At 43.5% G+C, this 18,494-nt stretch overlaps 1 protein-coding gene across 1 annotated transcript in view; it reads right to left on the reverse strand.

The window, feature by feature from the left end:
• Nucleotides 1-615: 615 nt before the first annotated feature.
• Nucleotides 616-18,494, reverse strand: part of ADAP1 (ArfGAP with dual PH domains 1) — a 199,715-nt gene continuing 181,836 nt past the window's right edge. Inside the window, exons 7-11 of the mRNA XM_075318072.1 lie at nucleotides 18,157-18,240; nucleotides 14,402-14,464; nucleotides 11,938-12,009; nucleotides 10,749-10,977; nucleotides 616-7,859 (exon numbers count right to left, since the gene is read on the reverse strand). Of these exons, the coding sequence (XP_075174187.1) occupies nucleotides 7,831-7,859; nucleotides 10,749-10,977; nucleotides 11,938-12,009; nucleotides 14,402-14,464; nucleotides 18,157-18,240 (477 nt within the window). The 3' untranslated portion in view covers nucleotides 616-7,830. The remainder of the gene's footprint in view (nucleotides 7,860-10,748; nucleotides 10,978-11,937; nucleotides 12,010-14,401; nucleotides 14,465-18,156; nucleotides 18,241-18,494) is intronic.

Below are 18,494 nucleotides of genomic sequence, written 5' to 3' on the forward strand. Positions count from 1 at the left end.
TACCCAATGACTTGTAGGAAGGTCTCCATGAGGTATCGCTTCACGTCTGCAGCCTTGTGAGTTTTACACGTTCTAATCCTAGCATTTCTGTATGCAAGGTGTCGATTCGAATTGAATTGATGATGCCCTACAATTTTTTAATTCACTTTTTTTCCTCTATCTTGTTCCGTTTTCGAGATAAAAAAAGCTAACTCCGTTGTTTTCCACCAGGTGGAGCTATAGGTGGTTTCATTGTGTAGCGCATGGCTTCTTTACTATACCTAGACACCACTAATATGCCTATAGCTGCCGCCGTTCTCAAGTTAATGGCGGTGGACAGGATATGAGTGGACACACTGTATATTGTTCTTGTTCCATTGGTTTATTATAAATTTTGCTATATATATATATATATATATATGGGTGCGGTGAATAATTATGATTGCAATTGTCTATGCGCCCATCCCTACATCCACAATCTAGGTCCAGTAAGGGACCACATTTCCAATCCGCTTGATTCAGAGGGTTCATTCCCAATTTACTGATACCCCACCAGTCTACTGTAGAGGCATAGGATCTCCTTTACCTTAGAGAAGAAAGCCGCAGATCATCGATCTATTCCAGCAGGGGGCACAATCACAGGTTTAGTGTAATAATTTATTGATCAGTTACATTTAGTATCACTTATTTGGGACCAACCAAAGTGTGTACATCATAATGAATGATAATTAACAAACACTGAGCCCGAATCCTATGTCACAGTCCAGAGGCGCCGCTGAGGAAGGAATAAACATGCTATATACAAGACAGACGTACATCCTCCCGCCCGCTAAGCCTGGAGATGCCCTGTGCTAAATTACATGTACCGGATAGGGAAATTATATTTTAGTAACTTGTATTAAAATTAATAATGCATTTACACAGTAGGGCCGCTTCAGTAGTAGTGCTGTAAGGAGAACACAAAGGAGGAGGAAGCTTCAAATCGCCCCAAAGTGAAGATGGCGGAGGCTACATAATACAGAGATTGCAGGTTTGTACGATACATCAATCTATTTGCCCTACAGTATCTTTTTTTTTCAGACAAACTGCTCCAAATCCCCTGTATAGACATGTATAGAAAAATGTTGGCTCCCTATTGTCACCACTAGAGGGAGCTTGCTGCATACAGACATAGTGGATTCTGCAATAACAAAATAGTACGAGCAGCGACTGTGCGCCCTCTAGTGGTGGCTGAAATAGAAGCTGACAGAGAATGGGGCAGTTATAATAACTAGTGATGAGTGAGCACAACCATGCTCAGGTGCTCATTACTCATAACGAGCAGTTGGATGCTCGGATGGGCGCAACTCAAGTACCCGAGTAAAATGGAAGTCAATGGGGAACTTTTTCGGAAAAATTGTCAAGTCGCCATTGTCCTCCATTATACTCGGTACATGAATTGTGCCCATCCGAGCATCCAACTGCTTGTTACGAATACCAAGCACATGGTAGTGCTCGCTCATCACTAGCTACGAGATCCGAACATGGTAGTGCGCGCTCATCACTAGTTATGAGTACCGAGCACCTGAGCAGGTAGTGCCCGCTCATCACTAGTTACGAGTACTGAGCACCCGAGCATGGTAGTGCCCGCTCATCACTAGTTACGAGTACTGAGCACCCGAGCATGGTAGTGCCCGCTCATCACTAGTTACGAGTACTGAGCACCCGAGCATGGTAGTGCCCGCTCATCACTAGTTACGAGTACTGAGCACTCGAGCATGGTAGTGCCCGCTCATCACTAGTTACGAGTACTGAGCACCCGAGCATGGTAGTGCTCACTCATCACTAGTTACGAGTACTGAGCACCCGAGCATGGTAGTGCTCACTCATCACTAATAATAACCACAGAGATTTTAAGACTACGATCAGCACAGAATGTAAATTCTATTAACAGAGAAAGAAATAGATAATTCAGGGTGAACCTTCCTGTCAAGGGAAATGGTGTACTGTATATACTTTTCACAAATTTAATATATTTATTTTTATACATAAGCTATTCCTGGATAAGTAATCTACTTCGTAAAATGCTGCAGTACTTGACGGCTTTCGTTTTGCAATCAGGAACGCACTCTCTTACAATAAAGGCTTCTGCATTCTTTCCATTGAGGCTGTTTAGTGATCATTGGAGTGATCCACCATATATCGAATGATGCATATTCTGTGGAATATAATGGTTCCTATCAGATGTAACATAACGGATGTAGTCTTCATGGTGGCTCAGTGGTTAGCACTGCAGTCTTGCAGCGCTGGGGTCCTGGGTTCAAATCCCACTAAGGACACCATCTGCAAGGAGTTTGTATGTTCTCCCCGTGTTTGCGTGGGGTTCTATTGGGTTCTCCAGTTTCCGCCCACACTGCAAAGACATCCTGATAAGGACCTTAGATTGTGAGCCCCAATGGGGACAGTGATGCTGATTTATGTTAAGTGCTGTGCTATGTAAGCAATGCAGAATAATAAGACTTCCACTTAAAGGGGCTGTCCACTATAAAGTTTGGATATATGTATGTATGTGTTTACTGTTTAGTAAATCATTTTTAATGACTAGTCCCGGTCAATGTGTTACCTGATGAATAGCAGCTCATTAATATGATAATTAGTGATGAGTGAGCGTGCTTGCCACTCGCTTGAGCATTGGGGTGCTTGGGCATGCTCGTTAGTCAAGCGCCATGCTTGAGTCCCCGCCCCACGTGGTTTGTAGCTGTTAGACAGCCAATCAACAAGCAAGGATTGCCTGTCATATACGATAATGCTGTAGCCATGTTGTACTGTGATTGGCCGGCCGCATCGAGAAATCGGATCTTATAGGAGACCCGGGAGTGCGATGCTCGGCACACTGTCCTCCGGAATCAGTTCAGGAAGAGTAACTTTAGTGTCCCCATCACAGGTTTGTGTCTCCAGTAAATGTGGTTTCCTTTTTTTACATACTGGAGACATGTTCACACACATACTCATTACAATAGGTGGTGATTTTCACACCTCTGTCTTTTCCCACGGACCGTATGTCCCTGCGATCCAGAGAGACACACGTCTGGTTTTTATCGTCAGCACGGATGACAAGTGACAATAGAAGTCTATGGGTCTGTGAAAAACACGGACCGGACATCGATTATATAAGTGTGCCTTCCATGTGACATGGACCAGAATTAAATGCATTCAAAGAATTACTGACTTGTAAGTGTTAAAGATGTGCAAAGATGATAGATAGATAGATAATAGATAGATGACTGGATAATGCACCTGCACCTAAAACAGAGTAATCCTATAGCTGCATATACATTAAATGGAAGTAAATTCAGGACTACAGAACAGGAGAAGGACTTTGGTATTCTCATTACAAATAAGCTGAGCAGCAGCGCTCAATGTCAGGCAGCAGCTGCTAAAGCAAACAAGATTTTAGGGTGTATAAAAAGAGAGATTAGATCCCGTGATTCCAACGTATTGTTACCCCTCTATAAATAACTTGTAAGGCCACATCTGGAATATGGGATAGTTTTGGGCTCCACATTTTAAAAAGGACATTCAGAAGTTAGAGTCAGTTCAAAGGCGGGCAGCAAGACTACTACAAGGAATGGAAGGAAGGCTGCCCATACAATGAGAGGTTGAAAAAGTTGGATTTGTTTAGCTTAGAAAAAAGACGTCTCATTTATATGTATAAATACATGTGTGGTCAATAAAGGACTGGCACATGACTTATTTCTTCCAAAGATAATACTAAAGACCAGGGGGCATTCACTGTGAGTGGAAGAAAAGCGATTCCGACAGCTAAATAGGAAAGGGTTCTTTACAGTTAGAGCAGTCAGACTGTGGAATGCCCTAACACTAGAGGTAGTAATGGCAGATACTATAACAGCTTTTAAAAAAGGGCTGGATGATTTCCTCACTACACACAACATTGTCAGTTATAAATGATAAAATGTATAATTGGTGGAGGAAAGATGAACTAGATGGAGCAGGGGCTTTTTTCAACCTACAGAACTATGGCTAGATAGATAGATGACTGGATAGATAGATGATAGATAGATGGATGGATAGATAGATAGATAGATGATAGATAGATATGTTGCTTTATTCTTTTATTTATTTAATTGAGAGCTGTGAGATCTCTTTCTTTATTATCTTTAGCGCTTTACGGATAGTAATTCTTGTCTCTGTGTGGATTACATGTGTGGAGGACACACAGTCCATGTGAAAACACGGAGGTGTAAATATCAATATCTATTTTAGTAAGTATAAGTGTATGTGTAAAAACAGGAAGGTACTTGTGAAAACGCACACCATACATACTGGAAACACGGATGTGTGATAGGAGCCTAATACACGGTGTATCGGAGTCCCTCTTCTTTGTAATTTTTGGCAGTTCTTGCATTGTCCACATAGGCTTTGTGAGGTTCAGAGTCCGCCTTCATAATTTAGGCAGGATGTGTCTGACCATGTCACATACACTACTAGGTCATTACTGTAGCCATAGTTGATGAGGAAATATGGTGAGAGAGGGCCCGGCTATTAAGGGATGGAGGAGGCAGGTTATTTTTCTCTTTTTAATTTCTCCCTATATACAAGTCATTATACAGGAAAGAATGTTTCTTTACATTTTTTACTGTAAAGTTCGTTATCTTCGCTTTTGTATGCGTTATTGCTGCTCTGTAAGCGCAAAGTAATATTCTGACAACATTGTTCCCAACTGCGACCTGGAAGTTAGACATGTGTCCAGGCGTCTTGCCCATGCTCTTCCCATTCCATGTCAGGGCTGTTTCCATCTTTTTCAGCCTCCCAGTGCTACTCGTCAGAGCTTCCAGAAAAATGTTCGCATTTCCTATAGACTTCCATTAAAACCCAGAACTCGAATCAAACCCATCCAAGCATTAAGGCTCCTTGACTCAAGTACCAAGCACTCAAGCATTTTAGTGCTCACTCATCACTAATGTGAACATATGCAAGTAAATTGATCGATATAAAATAAATACCCAAGGGCTGGGCCTGATACCTAGGAATGGTGCCAAAGGCATTGTCACATCTGTAAGGGGAGAAGGGAATTTACTATATGTCACTTCTATATTTTATGGATTGTGCATCTTATATGTTGTAATGGAAGACTTTGAAATTTATGTTCAGACTTAATTTATTTTTTCTTTCAGAAAAAAAAATGGTGGTTAAGTCTAAAATGCTTTACTAAATATTTCTAAATAGATCTTGTAGTTGAAACTCCATATTCCCAGTTCTGCAAACTCCAACTGCCTGCAACCAGCACTAGAGGGAGCGCAGGAGAGTACTGCATACTATTCAATATAGCCACCACTAGAGGGAGCTCAGATGCCGAATGTATCTCGGACATTGCAGCCTCCACTGGAGGGAGCTCAGAAGATTTCAGCCACCACTAGAGGGAGCTCAGAAGCCTAATGTATACTGTACATTGCAGCCACCACTATAGAAAGCTCAGCGGTTTAATGCATATTGTACAATGTAGCCACCACTAGAGGGAGCTCAGAAGCCTAATGTATACTGTACATTGCAGCCACCACTAGAGGGAGCTCAGAAGCCTAATGTATACTGTACATTGCAGCCACCACTAGAGGGAGCTCAGAAGCCTAATGTATACTGTACATTGCAGCCACCACTAGAGGAAGCTCAGCAGTTTAATGCATATTGTACAATGTAGCCACCACTAGAGGGAGCTCAGAAGCCTACTGTATACTGTACATTGCAGCCACCACTAGAGGAAGCTCAGCAGCTTAATGCATATTGTACAATGTAGCCACCACTAGAGGGAGCTCAGAAGCCTAATGTATACTGTACATTGCCGCCACCACTAGAGGGAGCTCAGAAGCCTAATGTATACCGGACTGTGCTGCCACCACTAGAGGGAGCTCAGAAGCGTAGGGTATACTGTACTGTGCAGGCACCACTAGAGGGAGCTTAGAGGCCTAATGTATACTGTACTGTGCAGCCACCTCTGGAAGGAGCACAGAAGCCTAATGTATACTGTACATTGCTGCCACCACTAGAGGGAGCTCAGAAACTTGCTGCATACTGCAGCCATCAATACTAGGAGTGCAGGCGCCTAATGTACACTACACATTGCTGCCACCACAAGATGGATTTCAGGAGTATAGTGTATATTGTTCATTGCAGCCACCACCAGATGAAGCTCATGAGCATATTGTTCATTGCAGCCCCTTCTAGATGGAGCTGAGGAGCTTCTTGCATATAGTTCATTACAGCCTCCTAAAGTCAAAGTTTTGAAGCTTACTGAATACTGTTCATTGCAGCCACCACCAGAGGGCGCTCGGGAGCTCAGTCACGGCTGAGAGCAGCCAGAATTCTATAATTTAATACTCTGTTCGGGACATATAGCTCTGACCGCTATAACGATATATTTATATTTAGAATTAATCCACCCAGAATATCGAACCTAAAAATTAAATGATGTTAGAAGATGCACATTCTCCTCGAAAACAGACAACACTACACTTACACTTAAAGGTAACCTGTCATCTTGGACATAGAGTCGGACCTGCTCAGATGATGTGATGAAGCAGAAGGAGCTGAGCAGATTGAGATTTTATATATATAATTGAAATTCCTGCTGTTTCTGTACCGGGGTGTCCAGGGGGTGGGGTGTCCAGGGGGCGAGGTGTCCAGGGGGCGGGGTGTCCAGGGGGCGGGGTGTCCAGGGGGCGGGGTGTCCAGGGGGCGGGGTGTCCAGGGGGCGGGGTGTCCAGGGGGCGAGGTGTCCAGGGGGCGAGGTGTCCAGGGGGCGAGGTGTCCAGGGGGTGGTCCTGCTAAATGACGGACAGCTCTCTCCGTCATACAGTGATGGCTGATTTTGATTAATAAAATACAAGTTATAATGAATATTTCCCCACAGTGTATATATAAATCTGCTCAGCTGCTTCTACTCTATTGCATACTGCTAAAAATAGGCCTGCATGAATAGAGTGACAGGATCCCTTTAATAGTGCCATCTCCAGGCTTTAAAGGATATTACAGTAATACATTTTAGCCTGCCGACATATGCCAGATCTTGTACCACATCATCGTCCAAACCAAAGTTATAAAAACCTTAGCATTCCCGGCATTTTGCACAGCATACACAGACCATGTCCATATAGGCAAATCAGAAAAGAGCAATGGTGGTGGTGTACGAGAACTAATTCCTAAAATGGACAGATAACTTCTCGCCCCCAATCGAAACGTTCCACCACTGACCCCCTGATGAAGCACCATTGTGTCCCGAAACGTTTGTATAGGGTCTGTCCGTGTCTCCATATTTCGAGCTATGGAGCAGATACAAAATATGGATCAGGAGAGTAAAAAGCTTCTTGTGTCCAATTGAAGGTTCAAGTATGATGTACGAGGCGCTTCAGATCCTTCGCTCTTCTCATGCGATGGGAGATCCTCCGTCCTAAAAACTTCAAGGAGGAGAAGCTCGGTATGGGAGTTCGTCTTGGGATCTTCACTGATCCAGTCGTTAAAAAGTTCTGCTCCAATATCTAAATTGTAAGAATACGATGAATGCAGGATGAGGATACTGAGGAACGTTCACCTAGTCCCCGGTCTAGACGCCATAGCTCGTCTCCGCCAGTCTAGCCGGACCGTGGGGCACACACAATATGGCACGAGATAGTAAGACAGACATTATGCTGATGTGCTCAGTCCTGGCTGAACATCTGTAGTGGAAAGTTCGGCCGAGCTGCCGCCGGCTCGTGGCCATTATATTCACAATTATCATTGGAGTTTTCCCCCTTTTCCACGACACTTCATGGATGCATTTTCCTTTTGCCTTTTCATAAATATTTCTGGAAATCTCTTGTACTATGGTTTATGCTTAAAATGAGCTTCCACTGTAAAAGAAAAAGAAAAGAAGACAGGATTAAAGAGGTACCCCGATTATAGTGGTGTACTAGATTATAAGCAAATTCTTTCTGCTGCCACTAGGGGGAGCTCCGCACAATAAGGTCAATAGATGCTGTATACATAATCCATAAACCGTGAGCTCCCAATTGTGTGGAGCGGGGACAAAGAGAGGAGAGAGAGATTGCATTGTATAGACCCAGCCTAATACCGCCATATAGTAACCACATTGAATTGTATAGACCCAGCATAATACCGCCATATAGTAACCACATTGCATTGTATAGACCCAGCATAATACCGCCATATAGTAACTACATTACATTGTATAGATCCAGCATAATACCGCCATATAGTAACCACGTTACACTGTAAAGACCCATTATCATAGTACCATTACCTACATCTGTCTCTGCTCTGCTGCATCTCATCATCTCACTCAGATGTAGCAGACGGTCAGATGTAGCGGAACTGAGACGATCAGAGACGCTACATTTGTCTCTGCTCCGCTACAGCCGAGTGATGGTCATCTCATGTAGCGTCTGTGCACTGGAACATCTGACCGTCTCAGCTCTGCTACATCTGACCATCTGAGTGAGTCAGATTTTGCAGAGCAAAGAGTGATGGACCATGTCTGACCATGTATAGAGTGATGGACCATGTCTGACCATCTCTGCTACATCTTGTCTCAGATGTATCAGAGCTGAGATGGTTAAATGAAGCATAGTTGGTCAGAGATGCTCCATCAGTCTTTGCTCTGCAACATAAGACTGTCTCACTCAGATGTAGCAGGGCAGAGACAGTCGGATATGCTACATCTGGTCTCTCCTCTGCTACATCTGACCACTTCTCTGCCCTGTCACTGTGCTTTGCCCTGCCACATCTGATGTAGCGTCTTTGACCGTCTCAGCTCTGCTACATCTGAGTGAGACGGTCAAATGTAGCAGAGCAGACACAGATGAAGTGTCTCTAACCGGCTCATTCAGAAGTAGCGGAGATGGTCAGAGACGCTACATCTGTCTCTGCTCTGCTACATCTGACCATTTCACTCAGATATAATAGAGCAGAGATGGTCAGATGTAGTAAAGTAGAGAGGGTCAGATGTAGCGTCTCTGACTGTCTCAACTCTGCTAGATCTGAAAGAGATGGTCAGATGTAGCAGAGCAGAGACAGTCAGATGTAAGCAATAGAGAGAGTAATTAGCAGTGCAGTGCATGCTCACTCATCACTATTTAACATTGAATTTTAAGGTGTAGTCCGTGGGTTAGATGATAATTTCCTGATCACTGGGGTCCGACCTATGGGATCCCCACCGATCCAGAGATCTGTGTGAATGGAGCAGTGGTCGATTAGAAGTACATCCACTCCATTCATTCTTATGAGAGTGCCAAAGATAGCCGAGTGCAGCGCTCCCATGAGAACGAGCGGTCGCCACATTTCTCTGGATCAGTGGAGGGGAAGGGGGGGTCCAGCGGTCAGACCTCCAGTGATAAGTAGCAAATATATCTACGGGAGAGGCGTGGAGCACCTCTCTGGAGTCTGCAATGCGCTTAGCCTGCTCCATACCTAGTCGATGTCAGCTGTTTTACACAGCTGAAACTCGTTTGTAACTGGGGCCTTTTGAGATAGTACTAATTGCAGTAGTTTAACCACTTAGACGCAGTGATGTACCAGGACTATGGCATCTAAAGGGAGATAAGACTTCAGCACCAATAAGACACAAAGAGATTGAGCTGCTGGTGGACCAGTGATGAAAAGCCTAACGATGGCCAATACTGGTGGACCAGTGATGAAAAGCCTAACGATGGCCAATACTGGTGGACCAGTGATGAAAAGCCTAACGATGGCCTATACTGGTGGACCAGTGACGAAAAGCCTAACGATGGCCAATACTGGTGGACCAGTGACGAAAAGCCTAACGATGGCCAATACTGGTGGACCAGTGACGAAAAGCCTAACGATGGCCAATACTGGTGGACCAGTGATGAAAAGCCTAACGATGGCCAATAATGGTGGACCGGTGATGAAAAACCTAACGATGGTCAATACTGGTGGACCAGTGATGAAAAGCCTAACGATGGCCAATAATGGTGGACCGGTGATGAAAAACCTAACGATGGTCAATACTGGTGGACCAGTGATGAAAAGCCTAACTATAGCGAATACTGGTGGACCAGCGATGAAAAGCCTAACTATAGCGAATACTGGTGGACCAGAGATGAAAAACCTAACGATGGCCAATACTGGTGGACCAGTGACGAAAAGCCTAACGATGGCCAATACTGGTGGACCAGTGATGAAAAGCCTAACGATGGCCAATACTGGTGGACCAGTGATGAAAAGCCTAACGATGGCCAATACTGGTGGACCGGTGATGAAAAACCTAACGATGGTCAATACTGGTGGACCAGTGATGAAAAGCCTAACTATAGCGAATACTGGTGGACCAGCGATGAAAAGCCTAACTATAGCGAATACTGGTGGACCAGCGATGAAAAGCCTAACTATAGCGAATACTGGTGGACCAGAGATGAAAAACCTAACGATGGTGAATACTGGTGGACCAGCGATGAAAAGCCTAACTATGGCCAATACTGGTGGACCAGTGATGAAAGACCTAACAATGGCCAATACTGGTGGAAAAGTGATGAAAAAACCTAACAATGGCCAATACTAGTGGACCAGAGATGAAAAGCCTAACGATGCATCAAAATTCTGTTGTAGACCATTTTTATTAACCCTTTACGTTACCAGGAATATTAGGTGTATGCCACACAAGATCTGTAGGAATAATGAATCTCGTCATTAACCCCTTCTGCACCTTGACATTTAGCATGGAGCACCCTGCTCTCTTAGCGATTGTAGGACAGTGCTCTGACCTGCGTACTCCTGGGGAAGCATAGGCTTACTGAGGACTCTGTGAAAGGCAGCGATCCACTCTGTGCGCTCAGCGTCGCTCTCACAGGTAAACAGGAACTTCCTGTCGGGAGTCGTAATGGTGATGCCGAACGGCCAGTGATTCCCCTGTGTGGAGGGAGGAAGTCCTTCTTCTACTTTATAGTTATTTTCGGTGCTCCCAATAAACACTTCTCCTCTGGCGAAGGCGTCCTGGAAGGGGACAACACAATCCAGTGTTACCAGTATCACCAGTATATCTGCTATATCTGGCTGGAGGGGTAGGGGTCTCATTAATTGGGTTAAGTTCTAAATAAAAATCATACGTTTCCATAGTCCTCTTCCTCCAGATACGTAAGATCACTTGTACTTTGCTTAAGGAGTTACCATCATTTTAAAGTTTTATTTCATAAATTAATAGAACACATGAAAATAAGCAACTAAATTACATATCTTATCAGAGAAATCTGCTTGTTTCTCCTCCTGGACTGATCTTCTACTCTCAGTTCATGGGTAAAATCAAAACTCAATGGAGACAGATTTTGCCATTACTGAGATAAGAGATGACAGTTGGTGCTTATAAAGTTCTATGGAGAGGGAGGAACTAGAGGCTGAGATTCTGCTGCAAGTTCTTCTGAAATGACAGCTACTCTAACAGCCAGGTCTTTGAGTTTGACCCAAAATGGCTATTAGGTTTGGGGCCATACATTGCGGATCTCCATGTATATGAAATTTCACCATACCACAGCCTTATGGTTATGATACAAAAGGATGTGGTGACTGGCCACCCTCTTCTCTGAGTAGCCGGAGCGGCAACCAGAAAGATGTGATTAATTGGGGCAATGTGTAACTTTTAGGTGCAGGGCAATATCACTAACTGGTCCCCAACTCGCAAAGTGCCACATTTACTTATGTATAGGAGGGTCACCTGGGCCCCATCACACTATAGGTCTCCCACCTGTGCACTCCCTGTTTGGCAGATTATTATCAGTCTGGAGGAAGAGGAGTTTTGGGGCCATTTCTTCCTCCTTATTCAGTAATACAAGAATATAATGTTCTGGATGCAAAAAATAGAGTGAAGCCAGGACGTCAGTAATGAAGGTTATTGCAGGTGTAATCTCCGCGTGTTCCGGATCCATCAATCTCACCTCACTCCAGTACACACATTCTTACCATTGGATCTTTGAAGTACATTAATCTTCTGTCATCCAAGGTGAACCATCTCTTCTTAAAGCCCTCTGTATGCTGGGAACACAGACATGTATATCAGAAACTGCAGCCAGTAAGAACTAGAGGTCATGCGTGGGGTCTACAACATCATCCATCACCCATATAATCATCCACATCATCTTCAGCATCCATATCATCATCATCTACATCAACATCCTCATCCATATCATCCTCATCCATATCATCCTCATCATTCTTCTCATCCATATCATCCTCCTCATCATCCATATCATCATTCATATCATCCTCCTCATCCATATCATCCTCCTCATTCATATCATCCTCCTCATTCATATCATCCTCCTCATCCATATCATCCTCCTCATCCATATCATCCTCCTCATCCATATCATCCTCCTCATCCATATCATCCTCCTCATCCATATCATCCTCCTCATCCATATCATTCTCCTCATCCATATCATCCTCCTCATCCATATCATCCTCCTCATCCATATCATCCTCCTCATCCATATCATCCTCCTCATCCATATCATCCTCCTCATCCATATCCTCCATATCCATATCATCCTCCATATCCATATCATCCTCCATATCCATATCATCCTCCATATCCATATCATCCTCATCGAATCCCAACTTTCACAAATTATCATGGTCTTAAAAGGAATGGTCTGGGCAAAACTGGTACACTTGGTATTTTCCGTGTGATGCCTTTTGCTACCGTCCTTGAAACCATCTCTGTCTCATTAGTGCAGGGACAGGTTATAAGGTAACTTGACAGATTTGTCTTCCTTACAGCACCATACTTCATATAAAGCACCAGATGTTGGTCGGGAGATAAATTTCTTGTTTTCCCGAAATTTCTGTGGTTAGACTATTAGGCTATGTGCACACAATGTATTATTATTATGCTTTTGATGCGTTTGTCACAAAACTGTGTGCAAATCTTGATGCCAAGCAAAGTCAATAAGAATTCTGACATTTTGTGCACGTTGCTTTTTTTTCCTTGGAGATTTGTTGCAAAAAATAATCTGCAATGTGTCAATTCTTTCAGCTTTTTTCCACCCCAAATGCATAGAAAAAAACACACCAAAAATGCATAAAAAATGCATGGAAAAAAGCACCAAAAATGCATAAAAATACATGGAAAAAAAAGCACCAAAAATGCAAGGAAAAAAACCGCACAAAAAATGCATAGAAAAAACGCACCAAAAATGCATAAAAATACGCAACAAAAATGTCTAAAAATGCATGGGAAAAAAACGCACCAAAAATGTATAAAAAATGCATGGAAAAAACGCAGCAAAAATGTATAAAAAAAATGCATGGAAAAAAAACGCATCAAAAATGAATTAAGGCCCTGTGCCCACGGGAGCTTGCTTCTGCGGATTTTGCCGCGGAAAACCTGCAGATTTATCTGCATTTTCCAGATAAATCCGCAAGTTTCAGCATGTACAGACACTCCCAATGTTACATGGGGAGTGCTGTGTCCACGTTGCGGAATGTGTGGTTGCGGAATATACTGGGGATATCCCGCAGCCACACATAACTGCATGTCAATTATTCCTGCGGCATTACCTGCAGAAATCCCCTGCCTTGGTCCCATACTTACCTGCCTTGATAGCAGACACCCGGTCATTTTCCCTCAGTGCACAGGAGCAGGAAGGAGGAGGTGGGCGGGGCCTGAGCGAGCTCCAGTCATGTGACAGCCAGAGCTAGTTCAGGCCCGCCCACCTTCTCCTTCACTGTGTAAACGTGGCCGGAGACGGAGAGAAGTGCTGCGTGATGGAGGTATGAACTCCCCGATCACTCAGCACTTGTTCTGCATTGAGGATGCAGTGCTGAAGCCATGGTACTGTATCCTCAATGCAGAATTACCGCAGCATATCCGCAGGACATTCCGCTGTACATCCGCAGCATGGAAACAGACAAAGTTGTGCTGCGGTTTTCTGGGAGCTCCTGCGGAATGTCCTGCAGATATAACCGCAGGACACTTTCCCCTGTGGGCACATAGCCTGCATGCAAGGAAAAAAACGCACCAAAAATGCTTAAAAATGCATGGGGAAAAAACGCACCAAAAATGTATAAAAAATGCATGGGAAAAATGCACCAAAAATGCAAGGAAAAAACCACACCAAAAATGCATTAAAAAATGCATGGATAAAACACACCAAAAATGCATAAAAAATGCATGGAAAAAACGCACCAAAAGTGCATAAAAATGCATGGAAAAAAACGCACCAAAAATGCATAAAAAAATGCATGGAAAAAATGCACCAAAAATGCACATTTTTTTTTTCTGCCAGGAGATATAGAAATTTCTGCAAATACTCAGTGGACGCACATCGCCTTAGTATTGCAGTATTAGGATTTCACACTTGTTGGAGTCAATTCTGTTTATTGGAGAACAGAAGGAGTTTTAGGATTTTTCCATGTTCCTTACCTTGGGACCTGTTTTTTCCATATATCCCTCTTTGAGAAAGTTTCTTGTCAGCTTTGGCACCAACTAGCATGAAAAAATAAAAAAAAAGAATAAATCACAGATATGTCCGTCTTACCAAACTTAAGCCTGCTTTACACGCTGCAATGTATCTTACGATGTGTCGGCGGGGTCACGTCGTAAGTGACGCACATCCGGCATCGTAAGGTACATTGTAGTGTGTGACAGGTACGTGCGATTGCGATTGAACGGTAAAACGTTCATCGCATACACATCGTACTTGTCTCATGAATTGCACGTCAGGTTGTTCATCGTACCCGGGGTAGCGCACATCGCAGTGTGTGCACCCCGGGAACGATGAACAGATCTTACCTGCCTCCTGCGGCTCCCGGCCAGCAATGCGGAAGGAAGGAGGTGCGCGGGATGTTTATGTCCCGCTTAGCTCCGCCCCTCCGCTTCTATTGGCCGGCTGCTGCGTGACATCGATGTGACGCCGAACGTCCCTCCCACTCCAGGAAGTGGACGTTTGCCGCCCACATCGAGGTCGTATGGAAGGGTAAGTGCGTGTGACGGGGGTTAATCGTTTGTGCGGCACATTCAACAAATTGAACGTGCCGCACATACGATGGGGGCGTTGCAAATCGCATACGATATCGTTTGCGAAATTGCAACGTGTAAAGCAGGCTTAAGATATTGGATGATGGACAAACTGACCGCCTCTTCCTTACACCCCTCACACTTCGGTGTATGGATAATATACAGTGTTACATTCTACTCCTCTCCATTTTATTTTTTTTACTATAAAAACGGACGTCATACTAGTGGTAAAAAACAGTCACACAAAGCAAAAATTGGTTAAAATTGGATAAAAAGCACTGATCAAAATCAATCCAAAAAGCAAAAAAAAAGTCTGAATGAAGCCTGCGATGCTGAATCATTTGAGCTACCATAAGAATTGTGTTATTTTAAAAAGTAACAAAAACCCCCAATTTTTTTTTTCAAAGTATAGTTCCCTATTCATTAAATTGCACTTTGACACCAGTAAAAATATTATAATAGGTTCCCTTTTTATTTTTTTCATTTGATGGGTTGGGTCAGTTTGGACGTTTTCTTTGCTTTATTTGTCTTTTATTTTATATACATATTTTTAAAAACAAATTTGGCCCCAATCCATAGGAGAACTAGTTTTTTTGCGAAGACCTAATAGATCTGCTATACCCTATATAACAAAGGAATACCACAATGTTCAAGAGAATCTATCACTGGGGACAGTTGTTTAACTGCTGCAAAAACAAAAAAACCTGGAAACAAGCAGAGTCCTGGAAGAAGCATCGCTAATGCGAAACGTGCGTTGGGTGTGGGGAACGCCGGCATACTCTCTTTGCTCCCCATTTGTAGGTATATTTTGTACCATTATGGGACCATTTTGTGACAAGTTTATGACAAAAAAAGAATTAGCATGTTCTTTTTTGCTTGCGTTTTTGTCAATACTGGTCACCCATTGAAAATCAATGAGGGCATCTAAAACGCAAGGAAAAACGCATGCTATCAATTTGGTAAGTTTGGCATGCGTTTTACCCGCGTTTTTGTCAACAAAAACGCAGCTCACCAACTTTGTTGCAGAATGAGAAAATCAATGCTGGAGTGATTTTGCATTGTCGTTGTCAGTGTGTCTCTCTCCCTCTCTCCAAGCACTACATAACTCACCGATCACCGGCTGTCACACTGCTCCCACGGCCTCTCATCTTCTTTTGGACCCGCTCATTAGCCTCATACATATTTACTCCTCCCCCCGTCTGTGATTGGTTGCGGTTCCAGTCAGACGAGCCCCCATGCTGAGTGACAGCTGTCTGACTGCAACCAATCACAGCCACTGGTGGGCGTGTCTGCATTGTACAGTACAGTACAGTACACTCCAGTAGCGGCCTGACCCTCACAGCAGTGAACCCGTGAAATCACTGCTGCGACACACTCCGTACTGCGGGACCCGTAGCCGTGATGTCAGGGGTTCACCCCAGTTCATTCTGATCGCTGTAGCTCTGTCTGCACTCACAGCTGGCAGTCATGCTGTATGGCCGCTTGCTGTGACAGGACAGGGATGTAGCAGAACTGAATCGCCGTGGGACCTGGTGTGGATTACTTTGGACCTGGAGGGGTGTTTTGGGGGTTAATAAAGAGGTGAAAGAGGGAGCTTTTTATTTTATTTCAAATAAAGGATTTTTGGCTGATTGTGGTTATTTACTTTCACTTGCAGATTAGTGTCTTATAGACGCTTGACATCACGAACCTAGGGCTTAGTGGCAGCTGTGGGTTGCCATTAACGCCTTATTACTCCAATTGCCGCTGCACCAGGGCAATCGGGAAGAGCTGAGTCCAGCACCAGAATTGCCGCATCTTATGGATGCGCCACTGCGGGCTGCTATTGTTAGGCTGGAAAGGGCAAAATAATGATGGCCCTTCCCACCCTAATAACATCAACCCCCAGTTGTCTGCTGCACCTTGGCGGGTATTAGAAAAATGGGGGGACCGCACGTCTTTTTTTTTTTTTTTTTTTTTTTTAAATAAATCAAATAAATAAAAAAAAACCTGTGGGATCCACTCAATTTTTCATAACCAGCCAAGGTACAGCAGACAGCTGAGTGTTGCAGCCTGAAGCTGCTGCTGTTCCTGTGCTCGATATGAAATAGAGGGGGACTCCACATCATTTTTTTATTCCCAAAAATTAAAAAAAAAAATAAAAAAATAAAAAAAAAAGCTAGCCAAGCTGGCTATCTTTCTATCAACCTATTCTGTTCTTTCTTATTATCTAATCTATATGGTCTTATTATCTATCTATCCATCTAGCGATTCTTCCAATTTTTCCTATCTATCATCTATTCTAGCTATCTATCCATTATCCTATGATATTTTGCTTCTCCTTTAAGAAACGCAATAACAAAAACGCACCAAAATCGCACCTACATTACAAGTGCTTTTTTTTTTTACATTTCCAGGCTCTCACTGACAAGGTGCAGTTTTGGTTGCAGTTTGTGTGTAGATAAAACTGTAGCGTGCACGTGTAGACTTAAAGCCCTTCATGGACTGAAAGTCCTTCAAAAACTCTCCCCAAAAAAGAGCATTTCCTGTAGATTATTTTGCTCGAGAAACCTGTATGTCAAATCTGGGTGTATTCATTTTTAAAGGGACTCTGATAGCAGATTTCTGCAATGTAACCGGAAGACAGCATGCTGCAAGTGTTAAAACAGAGACTTCAACCCTGCGTCTCTTATCTCACAGTCATTTTTGTTTACCTGCAATGTTAGCTTAAGCCTCTTATCTTTATCATGAGTGGGTCTCAGCAGAGCTTATATAAATGAATAAATATATTATTATATAGCTTGAGTTGTAGTCAGACTCCACCCACCTCTGTGATTATCAGCTTCTATCTATGGAAATGTACACTGAAAGCCTGGTGTGGGAGGGGGTAACTCTCCCACCTCTGCTACATGCAAAATCTCAAATCTTTCACTGTGTCAGAATGGCTGCAGCCACTAATATAAGTGATACATCGTTCAACTCGGGGCCTCTTTGCCTACATCATGCTGCTCTCAGATGAGGTAGCAAAAATCTGCTGACAGATTCCCTCTAAGGGATGACAGGGATAAGAATATAAGGCTTAGAACTGCAGCTCTTCTATACAGATGTAAATATGCACAAATAATTACAATGACTTTTTATATATATATTACCTAGAAAGCCAAAGAGAAGAATAAACTTACATCAACATCCACTGCGATAGGATACGCCACTTGTAAGTAGTGAAACCGCGCCGCCCGGATAGCATTGAACCAATCAACGATTTCCTATAATTGGGTGAAAAAAAAATAGTTTTTACGGGAATAAAGAGCAAAAATAAACATCACAAAGACATTCCAGTTACAATATCTGAGCAAGGACGCGGGTACAGATAATCTTGCATGCAGTTCTACCATAACACCACTAGGTGGCAGCGGTCCACCAGCCCTGAGGACAGGTGCTTTGTCATTTGGGAGCTTTTATAGCAAGGAGCCAACTCCCAATGGCTGCACCCTAGACAGGTGCCTGGTGCCTTTGATTT

Source organism: Anomaloglossus baeobatrachus, chromosome 7 (assembly GCF_048569485.1).
Source record: "Anomaloglossus baeobatrachus isolate aAnoBae1 chromosome 7, aAnoBae1.hap1, whole genome shotgun sequence".
Lineage (NCBI taxonomy): Eukaryota > Metazoa > Chordata > Amphibia > Anura > Aromobatidae > Anomaloglossus > Anomaloglossus baeobatrachus.